Genomic DNA, 22,316 nt, shown 5'->3' with positions numbered 1-22,316 from the left:
ACTGGAGAGACTCCCCTGGTGTAAATGAAGTGCTTTATTTATTAACAGCCAGGCAGTGGGGGCGAGAGCTCTCTTTGCTGGCAAGTGCCCGCCATGCACTGGTAATAAAGACTTTCTCTGGGGGCAGAGTGTGCTGAGCACTGAAAGGAGGAGGCAGTAGTAAACAAGGTGTTTTACATTCAGGACAGTCTCTCTCTCGTCTTGAAGTGCGTAATTGTGTTCTAGATACATTATGGAAATAAAAAAAAAAATCAGCAGTTGCTCATAGGGAAATAACCCTCTTTAAAACCAAGTAAATATCTCAAGGCAGAGCCAATAGAGCCTTGGCAACCAGTCCTGGTGCTGGCTGGTAAAAAGTACAAGCTGTATGGGCAGGAGAGGTTGACAGAACTGGGTTCAAACACCAGCTCAGCCACTTAGCTAAATTGCATGAGGCAGCTTACAGAAATCTGAGTCTCGCACTTTTAATCTTTAAAGTGGGGATATTGAAAACTCCATGAGTTTGAAAGGGAAAGTGTATAAAACACCAGCACAATGCCCAGAATTGGATAATGTTTGTTCTGTGCTCTGTGGCAGAGAATGAGATTTCCAGTTCCTGCATTAAAATTTGCCCTGTCTCCTCCTCCTGCAGAAAGGGCATATTGCTGACTAAATAGACACCAGTAGATGTTCATTTTCTTTGCACAAGACCATCCAAATGGAATTTATCACAAAATGATATATGTTTAGGAAAGAATTGATGAACTATGGTAGTTGAAGGTTAATTAACAAGGTATCAAAATAAATTTTACTTTTCTTGGGATCATAAGCTTTCTATTCATTGTGGTGGATGTGCTAGAAACTTCTAGCTTAACCCAGGAAACTTGCTCTCCAATGTCAGAGTTTTAGTTTTAGAAACTGGGAAAAATTGCAAGTTACAAGGAATATACTCCCTATAACATAACAGCTGCTGGTACAAATTAAAGTCCAGTTTATTATGTCCCATAAGCCTCACCAATATATACCAATTAGCAGTCCAAAAAATGTCTATACATGCCAGATGACATGTTCCATCCTTAAAATAAATCACCTTGCTAAGAACAGCCTATGTAATGGCTACACGGTATTGTTCCTGTTTGAATTTTTTTGGGGGGAGGGGGTGTCTGGAATGTGCTATTTCTGCCTTGACAGTACATCAGCTTAATTGAGTCTTAGAAAATCAGAAAGGTTTGTTAAAATGGATTCTTTAAAGGAAACACCAAAGTTGCCTATTTCTATCCTGCTACACATCAAATTGTGTTTTATAAGGACCTAATTGTCGTGATATCTATTTCAAGGGGAAATTTATCAAGTCACAGTGCACCCTTCTGTTTGGAAGAAATATATGAGGATGTGAGCAGAAATTATTTTTACATAAAGGCTTCAGGCAGTTAGGAGTACTGACATACATACCATATTTTCATCACTGTCATTCACTTCCTTTGCCTCAAATAAATAGGTCATTATTATCCCATCGCAGCCATCTTATGGCGCCTCACTGTGTGGAGCTGTGTGTAATATAACTGCCATCCAGCTGACCCATATAATTTATTGATGATTTTTACAAAATGACATCCTTGGGCCACTACCATCAGCCGAAGCACTTTGATATCTTTCAGCAAAAGTATATTTCATTCTCACTTAGAAGTTTTTAGGGTTGGTATTTTAGCCATGATGCCACAGCCAGGAACTGGCAGTTCCTGAGACACTGCATTGTAGGTTGGCCTTAATAACTTCAAAGAATAATGTAGCATTGTTGACTATTTCCACCATGGATTTGTGGAGCACAGCAAAAGCAAAAATGTGGTAGATGGTAAAAGTTTAACTGAATGATTTGCTCAGTAATAACACATTCTGGTCTTCTAATAATAATTATAATGAATAACTAGGAATGTTTTAGACTTCATTTAAAAATAAAAACAAAAGAAAAAACAAGCCCTTGATTCTCTTTTATTGCCTTCATTGCTTAAAACACAAAATTATGGTCAACTCCTCCCTGTTACCATCTTCTGTGTAAATGTTTTATAGCCTTAATAGGACCGTAGTATGGTCTGCTCCGAATATACTAGCCTTAGGATTTCAAATAAGGAGCTAAAATTAAAGTCTATAGTTATTTCCACAGGAACTATTCTATTAGAGTATAAATTGAATTGGAAAGGGATTTTAAGTCCCAAGAGCTTGAAGATAGCAGTTAGGCCTATGAGGCCTTGTTTTATGTTGTAGGGATTAATGTCTTGACAACAGGCAGCTTTTGCACAGGTACCTCTTGTAAATTGAAGATTCTTATTTGTGTTGTTAATACTCTTTGTTCAGGTGGAAGAAATTCTTCCCTTAACCCAGTAAGCTCCTCTTTGGTATTCTAGTCTCCTGAAGGCAAGTCCCAAGACTTCAGGCAGTCACACAGTCCAATTCTACACTTTTAATTTTTCCTTAATTTTCTTACTAAATTGGGTTACCCTGAGACTGTAAGGTGGTGTCTTTTTCCTGTACACACTTTTGCCAGGACCAGCAAGTCCATTGTTGGCAAGTTCACTTGATTGGCAGGAGCTCTCTTATTATTCTTTTCTGAAAGCTGGGGAGTAAACTGCCTGTCCAGCTGGGTTCTGAATTCTGTGTTTGTCACTGTAATCCACTAACGAAAGAATTTGAGCAGCCTTTCTTCTTCCTTTTTTTCTGATCACTTTTTCTATTTGTTATTTCTCTGTTACACTTCTCAGCCCATTAAGCTTCTGCTGTCTGATCAAGCCAGGGAAATCCCCACCACACTGCAAGCCCCACGGGCCTTCTTCACACCAGGGTTAATTCCTTGGATCATACAGCTCAAGGTCGAGTTTCATTTTGGTTTGTTCCACAAGCACCGAGAATTTTTTTTATGTATCTGTGACTCTAATATTTTTTTTCCCCTTATCCTTCTAGTTTCCTCTCTTCTAATCCTCTGCCAGAGGCTGGTCTATTTCTAGGTAGATTTGGCTTCAAGCCATCTTTGACACCTTTCCTCATACTTTCCCACTGTGGCCTGACAGAGACAGGATCTTCAGTGAAAACATGATAGCCAGTGGAAATCCTCCATTTATTGCAGTTGCCCCTCTGCGCAATCTTTATGTTCTCATTTTTTTTTTCAGATTAGGATTTATCTTTGATCTTTGTTTCTTCATGTGACAACACTTTCTTAAGGAGTGAATAGGTCACCCTGAGTCTATACATACCAGCTACACACCTGTTCTTTTGGAGCAGGAGCCATGAATATGCATTCTTCTTTTCTACATACTACTCCCCACACACAGTGGCTTAGTGACTGTTTGGATTCTAGAAAAATGGGGATGATGATGATGACGACAAAGGCGATGATGATGACAGCAGCAACTCCCATTTATATAGTTTTATGAGAAGCTGAACATATCCTGAGAGATAGCCTTTTTTTTTCCCCCTTGGATTGGCTTAGTTTGGCTTTTTCTTCTCAAGGCTGCAGCTCTTATCAGATGAAGCATAGCTGCACTTCCAGTTTTTTGCTGGTTAATTGGAGGTAAGAGTCTCATGGGCTTTTCTGCCCAACTTGGCTTCAATCCATGATCCTTACAGCTCAGCCTTGTGAGTACCTAGAAATTATAGGCATAAGCTACCAGCACCAAGCTAAGATCATTCTTAATGTCTGCCTCCATGTTGCAAATGGGGAAGTAAATCAGAGACTATAAATCAGTTTTCTGAGATCACTCTGGTTAAAATCAGTTAGGCCTTCCCACTTCCTGACTACCCACCACATCTACCACATATACTACAGGTTTTGTTCTGCACGTTAGCGATTAGGTATCTTGATGCCCAGGGTAACTTCTCTAACCCCTACTCTGCTACATGCAGTATTGAACTCTTGATGATTGCTTCATGCTTTGCTACTTAGTTGAACTCTCCTCTCCTCTTACCTTGTGGATCATGTAGGACATTTATGAGGTGCCCTTGCTGCTGAATTAATCTAAGCAGTACGAAATTACAGCATATCTGAAGCTAAGACTTGTGTCATGGATTGGGAAGCCATGACATTTGACTTGTTCTGAAAGAGATTTTTCTGAAAAGCTGGAGAAGAGTGAGCCAGGGAGGTGGGTGGGTTCAGGACTGCCTAAGGCTTTGAGTGAGTTGTGAAGTTGTGACCCAACATACGTGTAAGCCTACTTAGGATTTTATTGAGATCCTAGAATCATGACTAAACAAACTGGGGAAGGGTTGTTTATTGATCCCTCATACCTATTTCTGTGAAGTGTCCCTTGAGTGTCTGTGATCTAATGCAGTAACAGCTCCAGGCACTTGAGCTAGGGTTCATCCATCATGTATATCCACCCTTTTCCAGTTGCAAGAGCTTCAGCTCCGCCCAGAAGCCAGTAGTCTGACCTTTCCAGTACTCAGCAGTGCAAGAGGCTGGATGGAGCCTGAGACCTCATGTGAAGACCAGAACAATTCCAAACTTAGATGGACTTTATCCACAGATTTGCCATGGCTTAATTTTCACTTTCATTGGTCCTCTTGATCAAATTTTATTTGACTGAAGTTTTCTTTGACCCCTTTCTCTCTCTCTCTCTTTTTTTTAAGGTGATGGACAGAATTTGTTTACTAAAGACGTGACAGTCATCGAGGGAGAAGTTGCAACCATCAGCTGCCAAGTCAATAAGAGTGACGACTCTGTGATTCAACTACTGAATCCCAACAGGCAGACCATTTACTTCAGGGACTTCAGGCGTAAGTTTCCATCCTGTCATGTCAGACAGCAACTTTCTTTTTGTTTTAACCTCTACATGTTGTCTTGATAAAGAGATTGTTATGGCTGCCTTTTTTTAATTTAATGTGAGATGCTTAAAGTTTAGTCCATTCTTTAGAGGGAAGAAAAGACGGGCAATCATAATCTTTCTACTTAATTGAAACCTTGAATGGTCTCTTGTAAAAGTAAGGTTGTCTTTCTTTGCAGTAGGAATTGATTGTAGTAATTCAAGGTGAATTGCAATTGAGTCCCAAATACTTAGCTGACACAAACAACTCCAATAAGGTAAGGCAAGGAAACTATAGCATTCTGAAAGGTAATCTGTTTGGTTTAAAGATTGAAGTTGCAAAGGTAATCTGTGCCTATAATGACAAAACCAAATCTTCCACCATAGTCTCGGATGTATGGAAGTAACCATATGCCCAAATCTGCCCAAATATAATACCAGAAAAGTCAGTAATTGAAACTAAATTGAACAGAATGTTCACATGGGCGCCATGGCCTACCAACAGCATACATCAATTTTTTGCGGGGGTGGGGGATGGGGGGTGGGTGGGGGTGGGGGGAATGTCATTTGAGAGGACCAGTGCCTAACCAAAGTAAATCAGGATGTCCCTTCCTCTCTTCTCTGCTTGTTCCCCCCCCCCCCCCCAACGTCTCAGGTTACTTGGAACCTGTGGAAAGAGTTGACAAACTGAAAGGACATTTATGGGAATAAGGGAAGATTAAAGGAGAAAAGCAGCGTCTTATTCTCCAGTTAAACTCCAGTCATTATAAGCTAAGCTAGCCTTTGCCAAAATTCATGGAAGGACATTAAAAGAGAACATTTTAATGAAGCCTACATATTTTGCTTTTTGTTATTATTCTGGTTTCCTGCTTGATGTCTAATCTGTTTCATTCTGTGAAGATGAACAATGCTAGAAAGCTACAGAACTGGCTAAAGGTCTTTGTAGGCCCTTGGTTATCTGCATGGACAACTCCACCTCAATTTGTATCACATAAATTAAGATACGTTCCAGTTAAATGGCATTAGTTTACCATCACAAGTTTTAGTAATTTTTAAAAAATTTTTGCTTGAAAATTATTAGCATGTTTTAGCCCTCTTTCATAATTTGGACCTATTTTTTGTTTGTCCTGGGCTCTAGCAATAACTGGGATTGTAACTCAGGACTCTGTTCTTGTTAGGGGAGCACTTTACCACACTCTCAGACCTAGAGCTGCTATTTTGTTGTTAAGCTTTGGATTTGGGGAAGGCCTGTATTGCCTTAATTCTTCAACTTCTGGTGTCTTAGAAGTTAAGAGGGGCTGGACTCTGTATCAGAGAACTCATAGCCTGCTCTTTCCTTCCATTTTCATTTTTCCTATCTGTTAGAAAGCCTGAAACAGTTTATGAGTAAGTACTGAAAACTGTGAGAGCACTTGGGATTGTGCCAAGAGGTGTGTGTGTGTGTGTGTGTGTGTGTGTGTGTGTGTGTGTGTGTGTGTGTGCGCACGCGCGTGTGCGTGCATCACCTCTTTTGGATAGTGCAGTTTGTCTATATGCAGTTATTACAAAAGCCCCAAAACAGTGCCCAACAGGTACAGGGAGACTACACTTTTTTTCTACTCTCTAACTGCCTTTCCGGAGGTCCTTACCTAGTTAAGGAGAATTGACGATCCACGATCTTTCTTACAGCCACTCACACTATGTTTTGTTTCACAGCTTTGAAGGACAGCAGGTTTCAGTTGCTGAATTTTTCTAGCAGTGAACTCAAAGTGTCGTTGACAAATGTGTCGATTTCTGATGAAGGGAGATACTTCTGCCAGCTCTACACTGACCCCCCACAGGAAAGCTACACCACCATCACAGTCCTGGGTAAGAAATACAAGCGGCCTTATTTCTAGGAAGCAGAATCAGGGTGGGTGGTCCTTACTACCAGAGAGCTTCCTGCAGCCAGGAAAAGGTTAATGGTGAATGTCACCATTCCAACTTGTTTTAGGAAGAATCTCCGCCCATCTTGCTGAATTTTAAAAATAGCCTATTTTGCCAAACGCTCTAAGGAATGGCAATCAGCAGTCTTTACAGATTTCCACCTGCTCTGGGGTTTCAAAGAAGCAAAGATCAAGAGTATTTAGAGCCCTCAAGTGAATCACTCACCACATGAAATATCATTGCCTCTAACTTCCAGGATATTTTTTCCTTCCATGAAGGAGCAGGGAAGATGGGCACCCTAATTTTGTACCCCATGGAAGAGCTTTGCTATGAAATCTGCGTCATGAGTTTTCTTTCTGTGTGTCATCTTTGTTTTAATATTGTGGGTCTCCTTTTCTTTATCTTTATTTATTACCTTGTTTATCGCTAATACTCTCTATTAGGCTATAGAAAGTCATACCCCTGAACACATGCTTTTCACCAAGTGCAGGCATTGGACAGGAAAGAGTTAAGAGCTGCTCAGTTGTAACAAGCAAAGAACTTGACAGAAGCTAGGTACGCCCCGAGTGAGGTGACTGTCTTCATTTATGATCACCAGAATTATAAGTGTTTAGTCAAATCCCAGTGGCCAGGCGGGGTTCCATGTTGATAGTTTGACACAGTTAGCACATATCTCTATATTAATGGTAGTCTGAATTATTGACCTTTTGTTCAGACATACTCTGGTGCCTAACATCAGCTGGATATTTTAAATTGAGTATTCAAGGGCATACACTGTGTATGAGGTAAGATCTCTGATTTATACCTTCAAGAAGATGATGCATCATAGTCTATCTGACATGGCAGACTACAGCTTTTCAATGTAATGATATGAAAGATGAAAGGGATAAGGTAAATATGAAGGACGTGTTTGCTTGATGTGTGTGCACATACATGTATTTATGGATGTACATATTGAACAGCTGTCTAGCTGCTTGATTTAAACACAGCTGTAAAAGGGAAAATAATTTTTTACTCATTAAGCTAAAGTGTATGCCCAAAGCTTACATATAAGCTCTTCATAAGAAGAATACTGACTTTAGAAAGTCATAATAAAAGCCTGTCCGTGTAATTTTTAATGTGTTTTATTGGTGATAATCGATGGTTTTCAGTTACACAAATTTGGCATTGTTATGATTTTTAAGCCATATTATAGACCTGCATAAGCATAAGAAGTTTTGCTGGGATGAATACTTGAATGTTTTTCAGATGAACCAAATACACAAACATGCATTTGAAGTTACCTGTCTGCTTATGTAGAAGCATTGGAAATTGGTTTGTGTTTTGCATCTGTAACATAGACTTCAAATTGGCCATCCTTATACTGACCTCCTATTGTTTGTGACATTTTCATACAGGTGACAGTGATGGAGTAGAAGGTATTTATGGCCATTTGAACTTTCAGAATTTTTTTTAACCACAAAAACTTTTGAGTATTGATGTCTTAATTTCAGAGAAGAAAAATGATACTAACAGAGGTTCCTTTATCCTGGGTTACAAAGCACTCATTAAGAATTGAGAAGTCCAAACAGACCTTACTATTCTACCTCAGAAACATTGTGTAGATTTTTCTACCTCACGACCATTGCATAGATTTTTCAGTTAAATCCTGAATACTGCTGTTTTAAGATTCTTTTCCTCAACATGCACACCTTTTGTGGTGAGGAGTTTGTCCTGACCACAAATACATTTGTTCTCAGAATCACTACATGGGGCTACTTTGAATACACCCTGTGCTTTGAAATAACATACCAGCACTAGACTTTTGAGAGCCATTATACCTATAATCCTTCTGATGTCTCAGGATTCTAGAAGTAATAGGTTCCTGCTTGCATTTTATAGAGGCATTAGCTTAAATATACTTGAAAGTAATACTAGTAGGTATTCTTTTTGCAAATATTATGCATTCATTTAATGTTCTTGCCGTTGAATTTACTCTAGGATTCCTTGACAGAGTAAAATTGTTGTCATCAGTATTTGAGTCTTTCATATTCCAAAATCTGACAATTTTCACTGCTACTCATATATTCAATCCTTCTTCCAAAGGTTTAGTTTCCAGATATTATAATGAATGAAGAAAGATGTATTAGCATCTTCATTGCTATCTGTGGTTCTCTGGAAAGGATTCCATATGCTCTTAACACAGCTGTCAGACTCCTTCAAAGGTTGAAGATGCTCATTTTAGTGCATATGTCAATTAGTTATTTGTTGCATTCAGCTAAAATTGCAGCATAATTATAAGATATAAAGCTGGGCATTAATGTTATGTGTGCTATTCTATGATTACTGTTGTGTTTACATCCATGTAAAAACTGAAAACTTTCCTGTGCTATTTTGCATGCATTTTGGTGCCTTAAAAAAAAAAAAAAAAAGGCAACGAAAACTCGTGTCAAGTTTTTAAACATTTGCTTGGTTTGCTGGCTCAGATAGTGCTTTACCAAGTGAACCATGCATTTAGTCTGGATTTTTGCTGGTAATTTGGGAGATGGACTCTTGCGGACTTTTCAGCCTGGGCTGGTTTCCAACTCTGATTGTTCAGATCTCCTGTTCTGAGTAGCTAGGATTATAAGCCTGAGCCTCCAGGACAGTCTATTGTAGGGTATTCACATTTGCTTCCACTGTGACTCGATTCCCACCCCCTTCTGGGATGTAAGACGGGACTCTATAGTACCATTCATGAGAAGAGATGAACAAGAGAGAACACACTGCTGTAAGATTAATGAAGTTACTGATAATAGTAGCTAATATTATTACAGTCCTGTCCTTCTAAGATTAGTGTTCACTCTTCAGATTCCAGGAACAGAAGAACCTAATTATTTTAAAGGGTCGTAGAGTGAGATTGCACATACTGATCAGCTTTAAGACTCCTCTTTTGTTGTAATTAATGTGACTCATCTTGATATTGCTGATTTTTTTTAATGTTGTAGGCGTAATGTTTATAATTAGCACCGTTATAGATTTGAGGTTAGTGAAGAAGAACCTTGACATTTCATTGCTATTTTCTCATATTTCCCTCTGTGATATTCATTCAGGTTTTCATCTGTATGCACCTTCTCAGATATATCTTTGGTTATTTTCATTCATGCCTGCAGGCAGTTTTTACTAAGTGTGTCTGTTTAGTGGACCATGTATAAGTATATTCTCTGGTTAGTAGCATTTTTTAATTCATCTTTCTTATAAATGGATTTTTATACTTTACCTAACCCCTTTGGTATTAAAGTAGACATTATGAAGTTAAAGGAAAAAGTAGGGTTAGAGTAATAAACCAAAATAAATTTTTATTCTTGTCTAATCCTCCTTTCTCAAAAGGATAGATTCAAATATCCTCTGCTGTATTTTCTAAAGCTTTCTTTCTCTTAAAAATTGCAAAAGAAGTCAACTTGATACTATCAAAAATACCATCATGACTCACATTATCAGATTTTGTTTTAGATTTGTAAACCAAGCAACTCCTACTATACTTATCTGTTCCTTCTTATGATCTCAACAAAGATTAGAAATACTGGTCACAATCATGAGAAAACTATTTAGGGACATGGGGGGAAATTATTCAGCAATTTCTCAAAATGATGAGCTTATTTTTCTTCACTGGGTATATTTTCCAACATTTTTGAAGTTTTCTTCCCTTTTACCGTGCCTATAAAGTTAAAGATGATATCAGCCTGTCAAGTAGTCTGCAAATGCTAGGAGTGGCTCAAGAATCCTCCTGAAAGGTCATTGAACTTTAGAGTGTATTTATGCTACAAGGTGGAATTAACAAGGCAAGTGTGAAACAGTAAGAAATCCAGGGCTGGGAAGGTGGCTCGGTGGTAGAGTGCTTGCCTTGTATGCATGAGGCCCTGGGTTCAATTCCTCAGCACCACATAAGCAGAAAAGGCTGGAAGTGGTGCTGTAGCTTAAGTGGTAGAGCGCTAGGCTTGAGCTGAAGAGCTGAGGGACAGTGCCCAGGCCCAGAGTTCAGGCCCCATGACAGCAAAAAGAAAAAAAAAGAAAAGAAAAGAAATCCATACATGGACCTCACTGCCTGTCAATTACTCTGACCTCGAACCAAATCTGAAGGAGTCCTTAACTATACCTGTCTATTGGCATTTCCCTACTTTGAACCCACCAGCAAAGAACACACCACCCTCCTGAGGACCAAATGGAGGTAGTAAAAGGCCTTCCACCAAGAGGTTGGAGATAAGCAGGTAGTGGGATTCGAGGAAAGCTGGGGTGAACAGTATTACCATGAAAAATGAGAGAATGAAGGCAAGATCCCAGCAATACGGAAAACAAATATGTAGACTGACTACATTGGAGCCCAAGTTCCACTGAGAGTTGGTAGCCGTCTATAGCAGAATCTCCCAGCATCTCCTAAATCCTTTTCCTTGGAGAAGATCCTGAGTTTTCCACAAGGTTGTCTTCAGTGGAGTCAGAGCTCACCTACCCCTCTATCCATTCCATTATAAAGTTTTCATTGGAAACCACTATGCACAAGAACATCACAAATTATTTCCGTTTTGCCTAGACTCTAAAAAGATGACCCTGACTTTCATTCCTTCATTTGCCATGTTCTCTACATTGTTTATTCCTTAATAATTTTCTGTTTTTGTCTTCTTTCATACTGTTAATTTTCAGTTACTATCCTTCATTAATTATTTGTTTTCTTTTGGTATAGACTGCCTTTCTACTAACGTTAGATTGAATACTAGTGTTTTTTTTCATTGTTTTTACTTTTCTGCATTCATAATACAGTAGAATTTTCCTGTCTTAAATATCTACCCCTTCTGTGTATTCCTGACCTACTACTTAGGCGTAAGGAAAGGAAATTTAACCTACCCGACTGTCAATAGCGTGGATAAACTATGTCAAGCACACAGCTGCATCCCACTGCTTTGTCACTGCCTTTCTATGTCCCTTATAATGCCAGCAGGTGTACAACCCCAAATTGGGTATTAAATTTTCTCTTTCTGCTCATTTTTTTCCTTGTGATATAAACCAGGGTAGTTCTTTGCCGCTTTTACCAGATTTAGGTCATATCACATTAGCAACACATTCAACTGAACACATGCATTGTTTTCCCTGTACACAGGGGCACTTTTGCTTTAGCAATTACATCCCTCCTACCACCACCACATACCGTCTTACTGAGAAATATATGCAACAAGTCATTTTACGTTTCCTCTTTCATCATTCTCTGTAAGAATTTTCAATTGCTCCAATTCAGTATAAAAGTCTTCCTGTGGGCAGAATCTTCACATTGGACTAGAACAGTGGGAAATCCCAAATACATGGTTTAATCCCATAATTTATTGAAGCAGTATCAGAGATGTATTATTCAACTTGATCATCAAGATGGCATGTTTATACATATTTAATTTCATGTTTCTCTTCTGGGTTGAGAAACTTATTAATCATGAGTCTCAGAACTGTCTTTGCTTATTCATGGTGGTCAGGACACACTCTTAGATTCACACTACTGAATTCAATATTCTTAGTGATTTCTATTTCAAAAAGGCTCAGGCTTGAGATAGGGTTCCACCTTCACTCTCAACTCAGTTTCATAAAATAAGAAGAAGGGAAAAAAAAAACAACAACTTTTATCATCATCATCACTATCATACCAGACTCTTGATTTGCTATGTAGCATGCCATCTCCAAAAGCTATATTTTGACTGTTCTATTACATATATGTTTAATATGTATATTCAAAAGTTATTTTAATTTGAAAATATAAATTTGCTTGCAAGATTTCCAAAATCTAAAGCAGCAGAATTCACGATATGAAAAATTGCTACAAGTTAATTGGCATTTTCTAACATACTGCACTTCGATTTCTAAACGATTTTACTAACCATCCATTGGAGGATGTGATCACATTCTAGATTTCTGTGAATCAAATTCATTGAAAGTCATTCAGAGGCACAATTAATAATGTTTATGGTGAGTGGTTCTTTTAAGAGACCTTCTATACCCTCCCCAAGTTTTTGATCTTTGGTAGACTTGGAAATCTTTCATAGGAAGATTGAAATCCAGGGATTGAGTTCAAGGAGAATTATTGCTCCAGATAAGGGAAATATGCCAATTATTTATACTCCTCTTATCTTTATATCCATCTTCTTATCACTTTTCTAAGGATTGATAGAGGACTTCTACCTATATTGTCATAACCTGGCCAAGGATAATTTAGGAGTGGAAGACTAGCTGTTTTGTATGATACACTGAGGAAAGAAGTCCAAACAAACTGATCTTGCAGAATTTACTTTTATGATGGCTTTATACTCTTTTTGCAATTCTCATCAGGAACATCTCTCTCTTTTTTTTTATAGCAGTGGTGCTAGTTCTCAATGAGTAGATCATTTCCAGAAATGGAACCCCTTGTTTCTAAAGCATGTCTGTTTTATTGGCAGTCCCACCGCGTAACCTGATGATCGACATCCAGAAAGACACAGCTGTGGAAGGTGAGGAGATTGAAGTCAACTGCACTGCCATGGCCAGCAAACCGGCCACCACCATCAGGTGGTTCAAAGGGAACAAGGAGCTAAAAGGTAAGATGCAAAGTCCCTGTACTGAAGTCATTAGTTAGCACCTGATTCTAGAAAATAGACCTTTGTGGAAGTTGCAGACTAAAACAAAAGATGTCCTATCATGAGAGCATTTACTTAGATATGGTTCATAATCAGTTGCTAAAAACATCTGAGGACAAAGCATGATTGCATTTTATTGTTCTAATTCATATTCTCACTTGGTTTGAGGGCTCATGATAGTTGTTGCTTTGCCCAGAAAGAACTTAGACCTATAAACTAGAATTCTTCATGCTAGGAAAAACTACTGTCAGAGATATCCCCTGAGCTTAGGTTGTCTGTGTCTGAACCTCAGTGGTCATTGCTTTCATCTTGTATTTTGTACAGTTCTCATTGCTTTCATCTTGTATTTTTGTGTTGACTCAAAGTGGATCAGTATGCCAAATTTTCATGTTACTTATTTTTTGTACTTTTTTATGATAAAAAATACTGTACAGAGGGCTTACAGTTACATGAGCAAAATAATGAATACATTTCCTATCCAGCATTGTTGCCTCCTTCTTTGTTTTTCCCCTACCATCCCTTCCCTCCCCCCGCCCCCCAAAGTTGTCAAGTTCGTTTTCAACATAGTGTCTTGTACATCTCATTGTTATAATGGGTCAACCCGTATCCCTATTTAAGCATTTTGGTTTTTTCCCTTCCCCTCCCCAAATTAGAGAAGGGTATATACAAGATTCAGGGCACTGATATCAAATGCAGTGAAAACAGGGGTTATACCGTGGGGGAGGAACATACAAAGAAACAAAAAAAAATCACATGGTACATTATAAATACATTAGAAACAAAAGCAAGAAAGAAAAAAGATATTTGTGTCCCTTTCTTGGGGTTCATTTTGCTTAACATCATCTTATCTGGTCATATGTACATAGCTTTTGACCTTTTGTACTTGTCCTACACATATACTAGTTATTGCAAATAAGGGAAACCATGGGACCTATGTTTCTTCGGGCCTGGCTTACTTCACTTAATATAATTTTTTCCAAGTCTTTTCATTTCCTAACAAATGGGGCGATGTCATTCTTTCTGATGGAGGCATAGAATTTTGTGTGTGTGTGTGTGTGTGTGTGTGTGTGAATGAATGATCCATTCATCTACTGAGGGGCATCTGGGTTGGTTCCATATCTTAGCTATGGTAAATAATGCTGTGATAAACATAGGTGTGCTGGTAGCCTTAGTATGGCCTTGTTTGTGATTGTTTGGGCAAATGCCCAAAAGTGGGATTGCTGGGTCATAAGAGAGCTCTATGTGCAGTCTTTTGAGGAACCTCCATACTGCTTTCCAAAGTTACTCATTTTTTTTTTAATGCCAAATCACCCTGATGTCCATTGCACTATCAGCATGTCAACTAGATGCTTTCCTGCCAAGGTGGTCACACTAAGTGGAAGAAGAATTTTATATTGTGAATTTACAAAGACCATCTATCATTCTGTTGCCTGACTTCACCAGCCTTCTCTTTTGCAAAGTCTGTGGCTTTGTTGTGGCTCTATAGTGAGTTCCTTTAGTCACACTCCAGGTGCTGCTTCCTCAGAACTAGGTCATCTTGGGTTGGAATCCTGAATCCTCAAATTCCTGACACCTCAGCAGTTGCATTAGATAAAGGATGCCGCCCCTAGCCTATTCCGCATTGTCTGTCAGTTATCATCAGTCCTTTATGTATGTCAGCTTTCAGATTCCTTTCTTTTCAAAATTACAAGTGATACCAGGAACAGAGAACTCAGGAGCTGACCCCTAGTCATCAACCGAAACACTAGCCAGCCTCAGTTTCCTCTAAAATGAGAAGAATAATATAAAACTTGTGGGATTCCTGTGGAGATGAAATGAGTAAACATGTATAAAGCATTTAGCTCGTACCTGGGCCAAAGTGAGGGCTATATGTGTGCTTGTTAAATAAATAAGCAGTATGAGGAAAAGAAGAATAAGCCCTTTTAGGAGAGTGATACAGAAATCTATATCTGGAAACAGAGAAGGCTATATATAACGGCTTAAGTTTCCGAAAAGCTTGCTCTGTTTTAATCTCCTGTTTCCTAGGTATGGTTTTAGAAGAAGGACTTTCTCATTTCCCCTCTACTTGTCTGTTTAAGTGAATTGAGCCATTAAATGTGTACCGATAAGTACAAAACATTAAAAAAAAGTTAATGGTGTTCCGTGTTCCCAGGAGTGCTGGGTTCAGGAAGGGACGGCCTTGGCCTATTCATTCCCTCCGGAAACCTCCTTACTCCCCTTCTGGGTGTTCTTGGACGTGTCTCCCATCTGGCCCGAAGCCCTATATCTTACTTTGCTCTAGCCCACTGTCACTGCCTTTCTGTGGTCTTCCAGAAGTCTCGGAGTTTAAACATTTCAATTACAATTTCAATTATGTAAATCCATTTAGTTACTTTCCCTCTTAATTGTTGATGATGGGGGTAGGCAGAAGGGGTTGTTTATATCTCTACTGCTGATTGAATTACTTAGGGGATTTGGACGCTGTCCTGGAAATTTTTAAACGGCATGTCAGCCTTGTGGATATTTCAAGTTGAGACGGTAGTGGGGGTGAAAAGCACTTCTTTTTTCCTCCCTCCTAAATTCTTTGAGCAGCCAGATGTCAACGCAGCTGAACTTTCAGCTGACTTAGTGAGAGGTTTGAAGAGAGAGGAAACATGCCAAATATTTCCATTAAAACAGTGTATGTCTTTGGGGATTGAAATATGTCTTCAAAACAGTTCTGTATGGTTGAAAAATACAAAATTAATAATCATTTAGCAGATAACTATCCACAGATTACCTTTAAACAGTGACTGACTTCCATCTAGCGGGTAAAGTAGCCATGTTAGGCTGGGGAGAGCAAAGAGGTGCTAAAAGCAGATTGATGGAAAAGAACTGGATGCTTGACACGCCTTCTCTTGCAGGCAAATCGGAGGTGGAAGAGTGGTCAGACATGTACACAGTGACCAGTCAGCTGATGCTGAAGGTGAACAAGGAGGATGATGGGGTCCCAGTGATCTGTCAGGTGGAACACCCCGCCGTCACCGGAAACTTACAGACCCAGCGGTACCTAGAAGTGCAGTGTGAGTACTCGAGCATCTTGTTCAGAGGGCTTAGCATGCCAGTTGTTTAAAATCCATTCAGGAGCCTATGGGGTTTACATCCATTTGATATAGCAGTGACAGAAATTCTTCCCTGTTGTCTTCAGTAAAGACTGCCATATTACAAAGTGTCAATGAACATGTGAAAATACTAACTACATCTTACCCAAATGCAGAACCAAAATGATCCTAATCTGCTTTAATACATGACTTCAAATTAATTTTTTTCAATATAGACTGTCATCATTGCTCTGCCAACTACAAAACCAAGGGTAATTCTTCCTCCTTTTTTAATCTCATCATAAGCACTGGATTTGTTAAACAGAGGTTATTCTACGTATTTTGTTTTATGTGGCACATTCTCTTCTATTTTAGCTTAAATTACAGCAGTGAGTTGAAAGTCAAACTTTTTAGGACCAGTGCCACATCTTGATGGCTTCATCAATAAAAGCTACACTGTAGTGAGGAAGGCTGTCTCCAAGCAGTGCCCCATAGACTAAATATGTTCTCCTCTAGACCCTTCTGCTTCAGAGGAAAAAGAAAAAAAATCTGCACAAAACCAATCTTGTGCCAAGGTTATGGCCGGGTTGCCAGCTTCTTACTTTTCATCTAAAGACTTCTGTAAAACTTGGCCTCTGAAAATTTCCAGGTGATACTTGAATATGAACAGTGAAGAGTTTGAGTGGAATGATTGTGACTGGGGATCTGATGAAGCAAGGCATGCTTCCCTGCGAATCCTTGTATTAGGAGCCACGGTTACAAATCGCAGTTATACCAACTTCGTAGCTTAAAACTGTAGTTCTAAAGGCCCAAAAGACCAACATCAAGATCTCTGTTGGAGCACATTCTCTCCAAAGGTTCCAGAAAAAGGCTCCATCTGCACCTCTTCCTGGGCAGTGCAGTTCTTTTGTGTCTGTCTTCACAGTTTCATTCTCTGTCATCCTAGGACCCAGTCTCCTTTGTGTCTCTTCCAAAGATCCTTGTCATTGGATGTAGAGACTGCCCAGATCATCCAGAATAATCTCATCTTCAAGCTAATTGTCTACAAAAACTCTTTTTTCAAGTTAAGTCACCTTCACAGGTTCCAGGCATTAGAACATTTCTTCAGATTCCATCATGCAACCTACTATACTCCTTATCACATATTTAAATCACCCGAGTAAAACAAGAAGTAGGAAAAGCTATAAAACGGCTCCCAAGAGACAATACCACCCCTACCTTTTCTTACACTGTGAGCTTGTCTTAATTTAACATTACATATACAGGTTTTTCTTGTTAATTCATTTCAGCTACTTCATTATATAGCTTCATTATGAGCATCATGCTTATAATTTTCATATCACTAAAACTATTGTGGTATAATGTTCCTATAATGGGAAAACAGAAATGATCAGATATTATCTAAATTGGCAGATAGTAGAATTCTTGTGACTTTGTTAATATGTAATTCATTTAAGCAAACTTAATATCCATTAACTTCCCTTGTAGGGGCCCATTAGCTTTAATAATACATTAGCTCCTTTGTGAGTCCTGAGTAGATATTTGCCCAATTTTCACCCCTAAACTCTTTTCAGTGGTTTCTCAGAGTGTCTTTTAAATGAATTCTAGCCATATCCACCTACAAAATTACACACTCACTTGTGAAATGAAAAATATTCCTCCTACCCTGTGCAACACTTGATAACAATCCTTAGCCTTGCTTTTCTGTTCTGGATAATCAAGATTGTCCTTCCAAGAAAAGGAATAAGGGTCCAGATCTGAACCCATTGGACTTTGACCTGAAAAAGTACAGCTGGCTTCTGCGTGCAGTAAGGTGACTTTTTTTTTGTCGGTTTGGGGGCTCGAACTCTTGGCCTGAGTGTTGTCCCTGAGTTTTTCAGCTCAAGGCTAGCTCTCTACCACTTGAACCACAGCACCACTTCTGGTTTTCTGGTGGTTAATTGGAGATAAGCGTCTCACAAACATTTCTGCATAGGCTGGCTTTGAACCTCAATCCTCAGATCTCAGCCTCCTGAGTAGCTAGGATTACAGGCATGAACTACCAGTACCCAGCAGTAAGGTGACTTTTTAACACCTCAAACATGAGGATGCCACCAGTGGTTAGTCCAGGCTCTTTAAGTGGCATCTTTTTGTGCACAGCAGTGTTGTTTTATTCAATATAAGTCACACAGACAGCTTTTCCTTGATATTCCAGTATATCAAGAAATAAACATAGGAAAAGTGTTTTGTTGTTGTTGTTGTTGTTGACTAAAGGAAGGTTAAGAATTTAAAAGCCTCATATCAATTGAAAAGGAAAGACTCACTGTTCAAGAAAGTGACCCGACTACTGAATCAAGGAATACTGCTCCATTCCTAAAGCATTGTTACCAACTTAAGTAGCTTCTGTAAATGCAGTTGGAATTCTGTTATCCCCTGCTAGCTTTTCTCTTCTTGATCAACCAGCAGCTATACAATAGCGAAAGCCTAATGCCCTGAGCACAGTCCTCGAGCCCTTACCAACTATTGGCCAATGGTATTGGTGGCCCAACTCCACTCCCTCATAGCAGGACTTTCTCTTCAGACAAGATGACCAAGGAGATTACTAAAGGTATGAGTAATTTGTTCAGGAGCCAGTCTACATAGATAGTGTATTACTGTGGACACTCTGTATTTTTATTTTTTATTAGCACATATTAATTATACAAAGAGGTTTCATTGTGGTAGTCTCTTGTATGAATATGATGAAGCTTGAAGACATTCACCCCTCTCTTGTTCTTTCTTATCCACACACACACATACCTTATATACCTTTTTAAGCAGTTGTAATAGGTTTCATTACTATTTCTCATACTTGTATATTAAGTACTTTGATTGTATTCACCACCTCCTACCTTTCCCTTTACCCCCTCCACATCACACTAGCTCCTGTCCTCAAACAGTCCCCATTTCATATTCCTGTCCTTCATTTTATAAGGTTCGTGATATTTGACTTTCTCAGCCTGGATTATTTCACTTAACACGATGATCTCCAGTTCCATCCATTTCCTCTAAACAGTACCATTTCATTCTTCTTTATAACTGAATGATACTTCATTTGTGCTTATATGCCATCTTGGTTTATTCACTTATTATTGATGGGCACCTAGACTGATTCCATAGTTGGACTATTGTGAAGAATGCTACTATCAACATGAATGTGTAGATATTTTTATTATACGCTGACTTACATTTCTTCAAGTATATACCCAGGTGTATACCTACATATTTTAATTGACCCAGTTCCTAAAGTTGATACTTTTAACCTTTATGAAGACATTGGCCCTTAAAAAACAAACAAAAACGTGTTTTTTTTCCCTTGGCCTGGGGAAAAAAATAAATAGAATAATATATTCATCACATTTTGTTAAGAATTTAAGGAGTCTCTTTTTCCTGTAGAATTTTCCTAACTTCAGTAATTTGAGAGCCACTTTATCAATTAAACTTTCCATTAAGTCACTTTATTGCTTTAATTGACTCAAGACTTACATAAAAATAGCAGTGAAATTATGAGTTTTGTTAAGAATATATGCCTACTAAAGTTTTAAAGTATATCACTATTCTTTTTTAAATATCCATTCCTTTGTCACCTTAGAAGATTTCTTACACCATTGATGATGCAGATTGTAACAGAAAATTCTGAGCCTCTCCTTAGACCTTGTTGTCTGCTCCCAATGAAGAGACAAGTCTCGGGAGTCAATCTTAACCAGATCTGAGTGCTATGGCATATCTTCAGTTGGGTTTACCCTGGCCTATTTGGGCAATGAAAATTCGCAGAACCTTCTCTCGCCCCCGTCTAAGTTGAATGAATATTAACCAGAATATGAACAGGGTTAAATGACAGATTGTAGAATTAGGTATAAGTTATATCCTTTTAAAAAATAACATTAAAAGAGAAATGAACTAGTGACAACTTGAATTGTATGACATTGAATATCTTTCTTGAAGTATGACAGAGAGAAAAGGGAGGAGGGGAAGAAATTAAAGGAAAAAAGGAGCATACTTCTCCTCTTAGCATGCAAGGCCTCCATGCTTCGTGGAAGACAAGGCTTGCGCTCCAACTTGGAATTGCTTTTGTCTTGTGGATTCAAGCCCTAATTAATTGAACCAGTATTCTGCAGTGTTTGTTAGTCCCCTTATTTGTGATACCAGGAGAAATTGTTGGGCCCAATTATGTGAAAAATCAGCCAGATGTGTATGCTGTCATTGTTTTAATAATCCTTAAATTTTTGGTGAGTACAGATATTAATTGTGTAGTATGCGTTGAAGTGATTAACATCAATGTAATTTATCATCTGGAGATTTCTGAACATAAATAAATGAGTTGTTTTGTTCAGCAAGGTGTTGACCCTTTCAGAATCAGTGAATTAAAGTCTCCCCCTCTCTTCTTTTTTATTATAAATATGAAAGGCACCACAATCAGCCAAGTGTTCAGTTATTTGATTTTCTGGGGCATTAGCCACTCTTGTTTGTGACATTTCCCTGTTGGGTGCTCGTTTGCAAGCTCATTAATAAGGTTTTCTCATAGGAACATTGCTGAGAATGAAGAACATACAGTAGGGCTCTTACTTTGCTAGCTTTCATTTGGAGACCCAGCAAGGGTACAGCAACAGCATGCAGCTAAATGTTTAAAACAGAAAATAATTATGTTCGCACACTGGAATTGAAAGCTCTGTTTTCTTAGATGTTATGCAGAGAACAGTTTTGCTTTTTAATGTTCTGAGCTATATGACCCTAAAGTCTTCCTGCGCATTTTTTTTCCTCTCACAAACCTCTGTATAGGTGATGTTGTCCAGATTGACAACATGGTTGATTATAGCAGAGTATGATACAATTGTAGCGTGGTTAGTAGTTCTCTCTGATGTGAGGGAACGTACTCTTGTCAAATAAAAGCCTGTTTAAACGAAAACAGTTCACTGTCTGCACGCTAAAAGAAAACTGTCTAAATAGCATCAGGGTGGCAACACAGAGCAACATAAGCTAGGAATTCAAAGGGAAGCTGTGACCCTCGGAGTGCAGTTCGGATTGCTGTGCAGAAGGAAGGAAAAGCCTTACTGTGGATCCAGGCGAATATGTGCTCTGCAATTATTGCTGCATGCTTTGATTTCACTCATCACAGACTTGCTCTTTAAAAGATTTTGCAAAAGAAAAAAAATGTTTAAATCTCATTTTGTGAGGGTTTTGTATATGCATGTATTTGTAAAAAGGGGGGGCAATTATGAGTTTTGAAAGGGAGAATGGAAACAAAGGCTCTTGAAATGTGTATTTGAATCTCTTCCCCGCTCAGATTATCATCTGACAGTTAATCATGTCCATGGGCATCGTTCTCAAAATGACTTTTATTGACTGGACATAGCTAGATGTTTTATAAATCCATATTCCCATTCATCCAAGGTCCACAGAAAGGGAGGATTTTTTTTTCTTTCATTCCCTTAACTGGGGGGAAATTGGGCACTGAGGAGATGATCAAAACTTGTTCTTTATCTGTGACAAAATAATGTTTCTCTGGTATTGATGGTGCCCTGTGGTGAAGGAGGAAGAAAAACCTGGAAATGGGAAAGCCTTTCCTCTTGGGAGTGGAGGATGAGTCTCGGAGAGCAGCTCTTTTGTCACGTCAGGTTCTGTTCCTAGGTTGTATTCTTCAGAGTGGGAGCTGGCACTTTCACATTGGGTATCCTGTCTGATCTCAAGTCTCAAGTCTCTTTTAACAGAATCAGCTCTACTTTCCACTTTCTTTTTTACTTTATTTTTTAAGGGAATGAGTTGAGTTTCAGGGAGGTTATTTCAATATTTATTATTTCTCATGAGAAATAATCAAGGCATGGAGAACAGCCCCCTCCCCCCATGGAAGCTCACTTTTTAAACCTGTCATTTTTATGTGTTAACACAGAGTGCTGGTGGCATCTTCAAGTTCCCAGGGTTGTAAGCATCATAGATTGCTGACAATACATTCAGTGGAAGCA

General features: G+C 38.7%; 1 protein-coding gene across 2 annotated transcripts in view; it reads left to right on the top strand.

The window, feature by feature from the left end:
- The window catches only part of Cadm1 (cell adhesion molecule 1), a 319,570-nt gene that overhangs the window by 247,600 nt on the left and 49,654 nt on the right, over positions 1-22,316 (top strand). For both annotated transcript variants that reach the window (XM_042682877.1, XM_042682875.1), the window contains exons 2-5: positions 4,597-4,743; positions 6,465-6,617; positions 13,103-13,240; positions 16,162-16,320. In XM_042682877.1, coding sequence (XP_042538811.1) covers positions 4,597-4,743; positions 6,465-6,617; positions 13,103-13,240; positions 16,162-16,320 — 597 coding nt within the window. The remainder of the gene's footprint in view (positions 1-4,596; positions 4,744-6,464; positions 6,618-13,102; positions 13,241-16,161; positions 16,321-22,316) is intronic.

This window comes from Dipodomys spectabilis, unplaced genomic scaffold, assembly GCF_019054845.1.
Source record: "Dipodomys spectabilis isolate Male_0828 unplaced genomic scaffold, ASM1905484v1 ptg000076l, whole genome shotgun sequence".
NCBI classification, from domain to species: domain Eukaryota; kingdom Metazoa; phylum Chordata; class Mammalia; order Rodentia; family Heteromyidae; genus Dipodomys; species Dipodomys spectabilis.
Note: the sequence above shows the minus strand (reverse complement) of the source record. Positions and strands in the feature narration are given on the sequence as shown.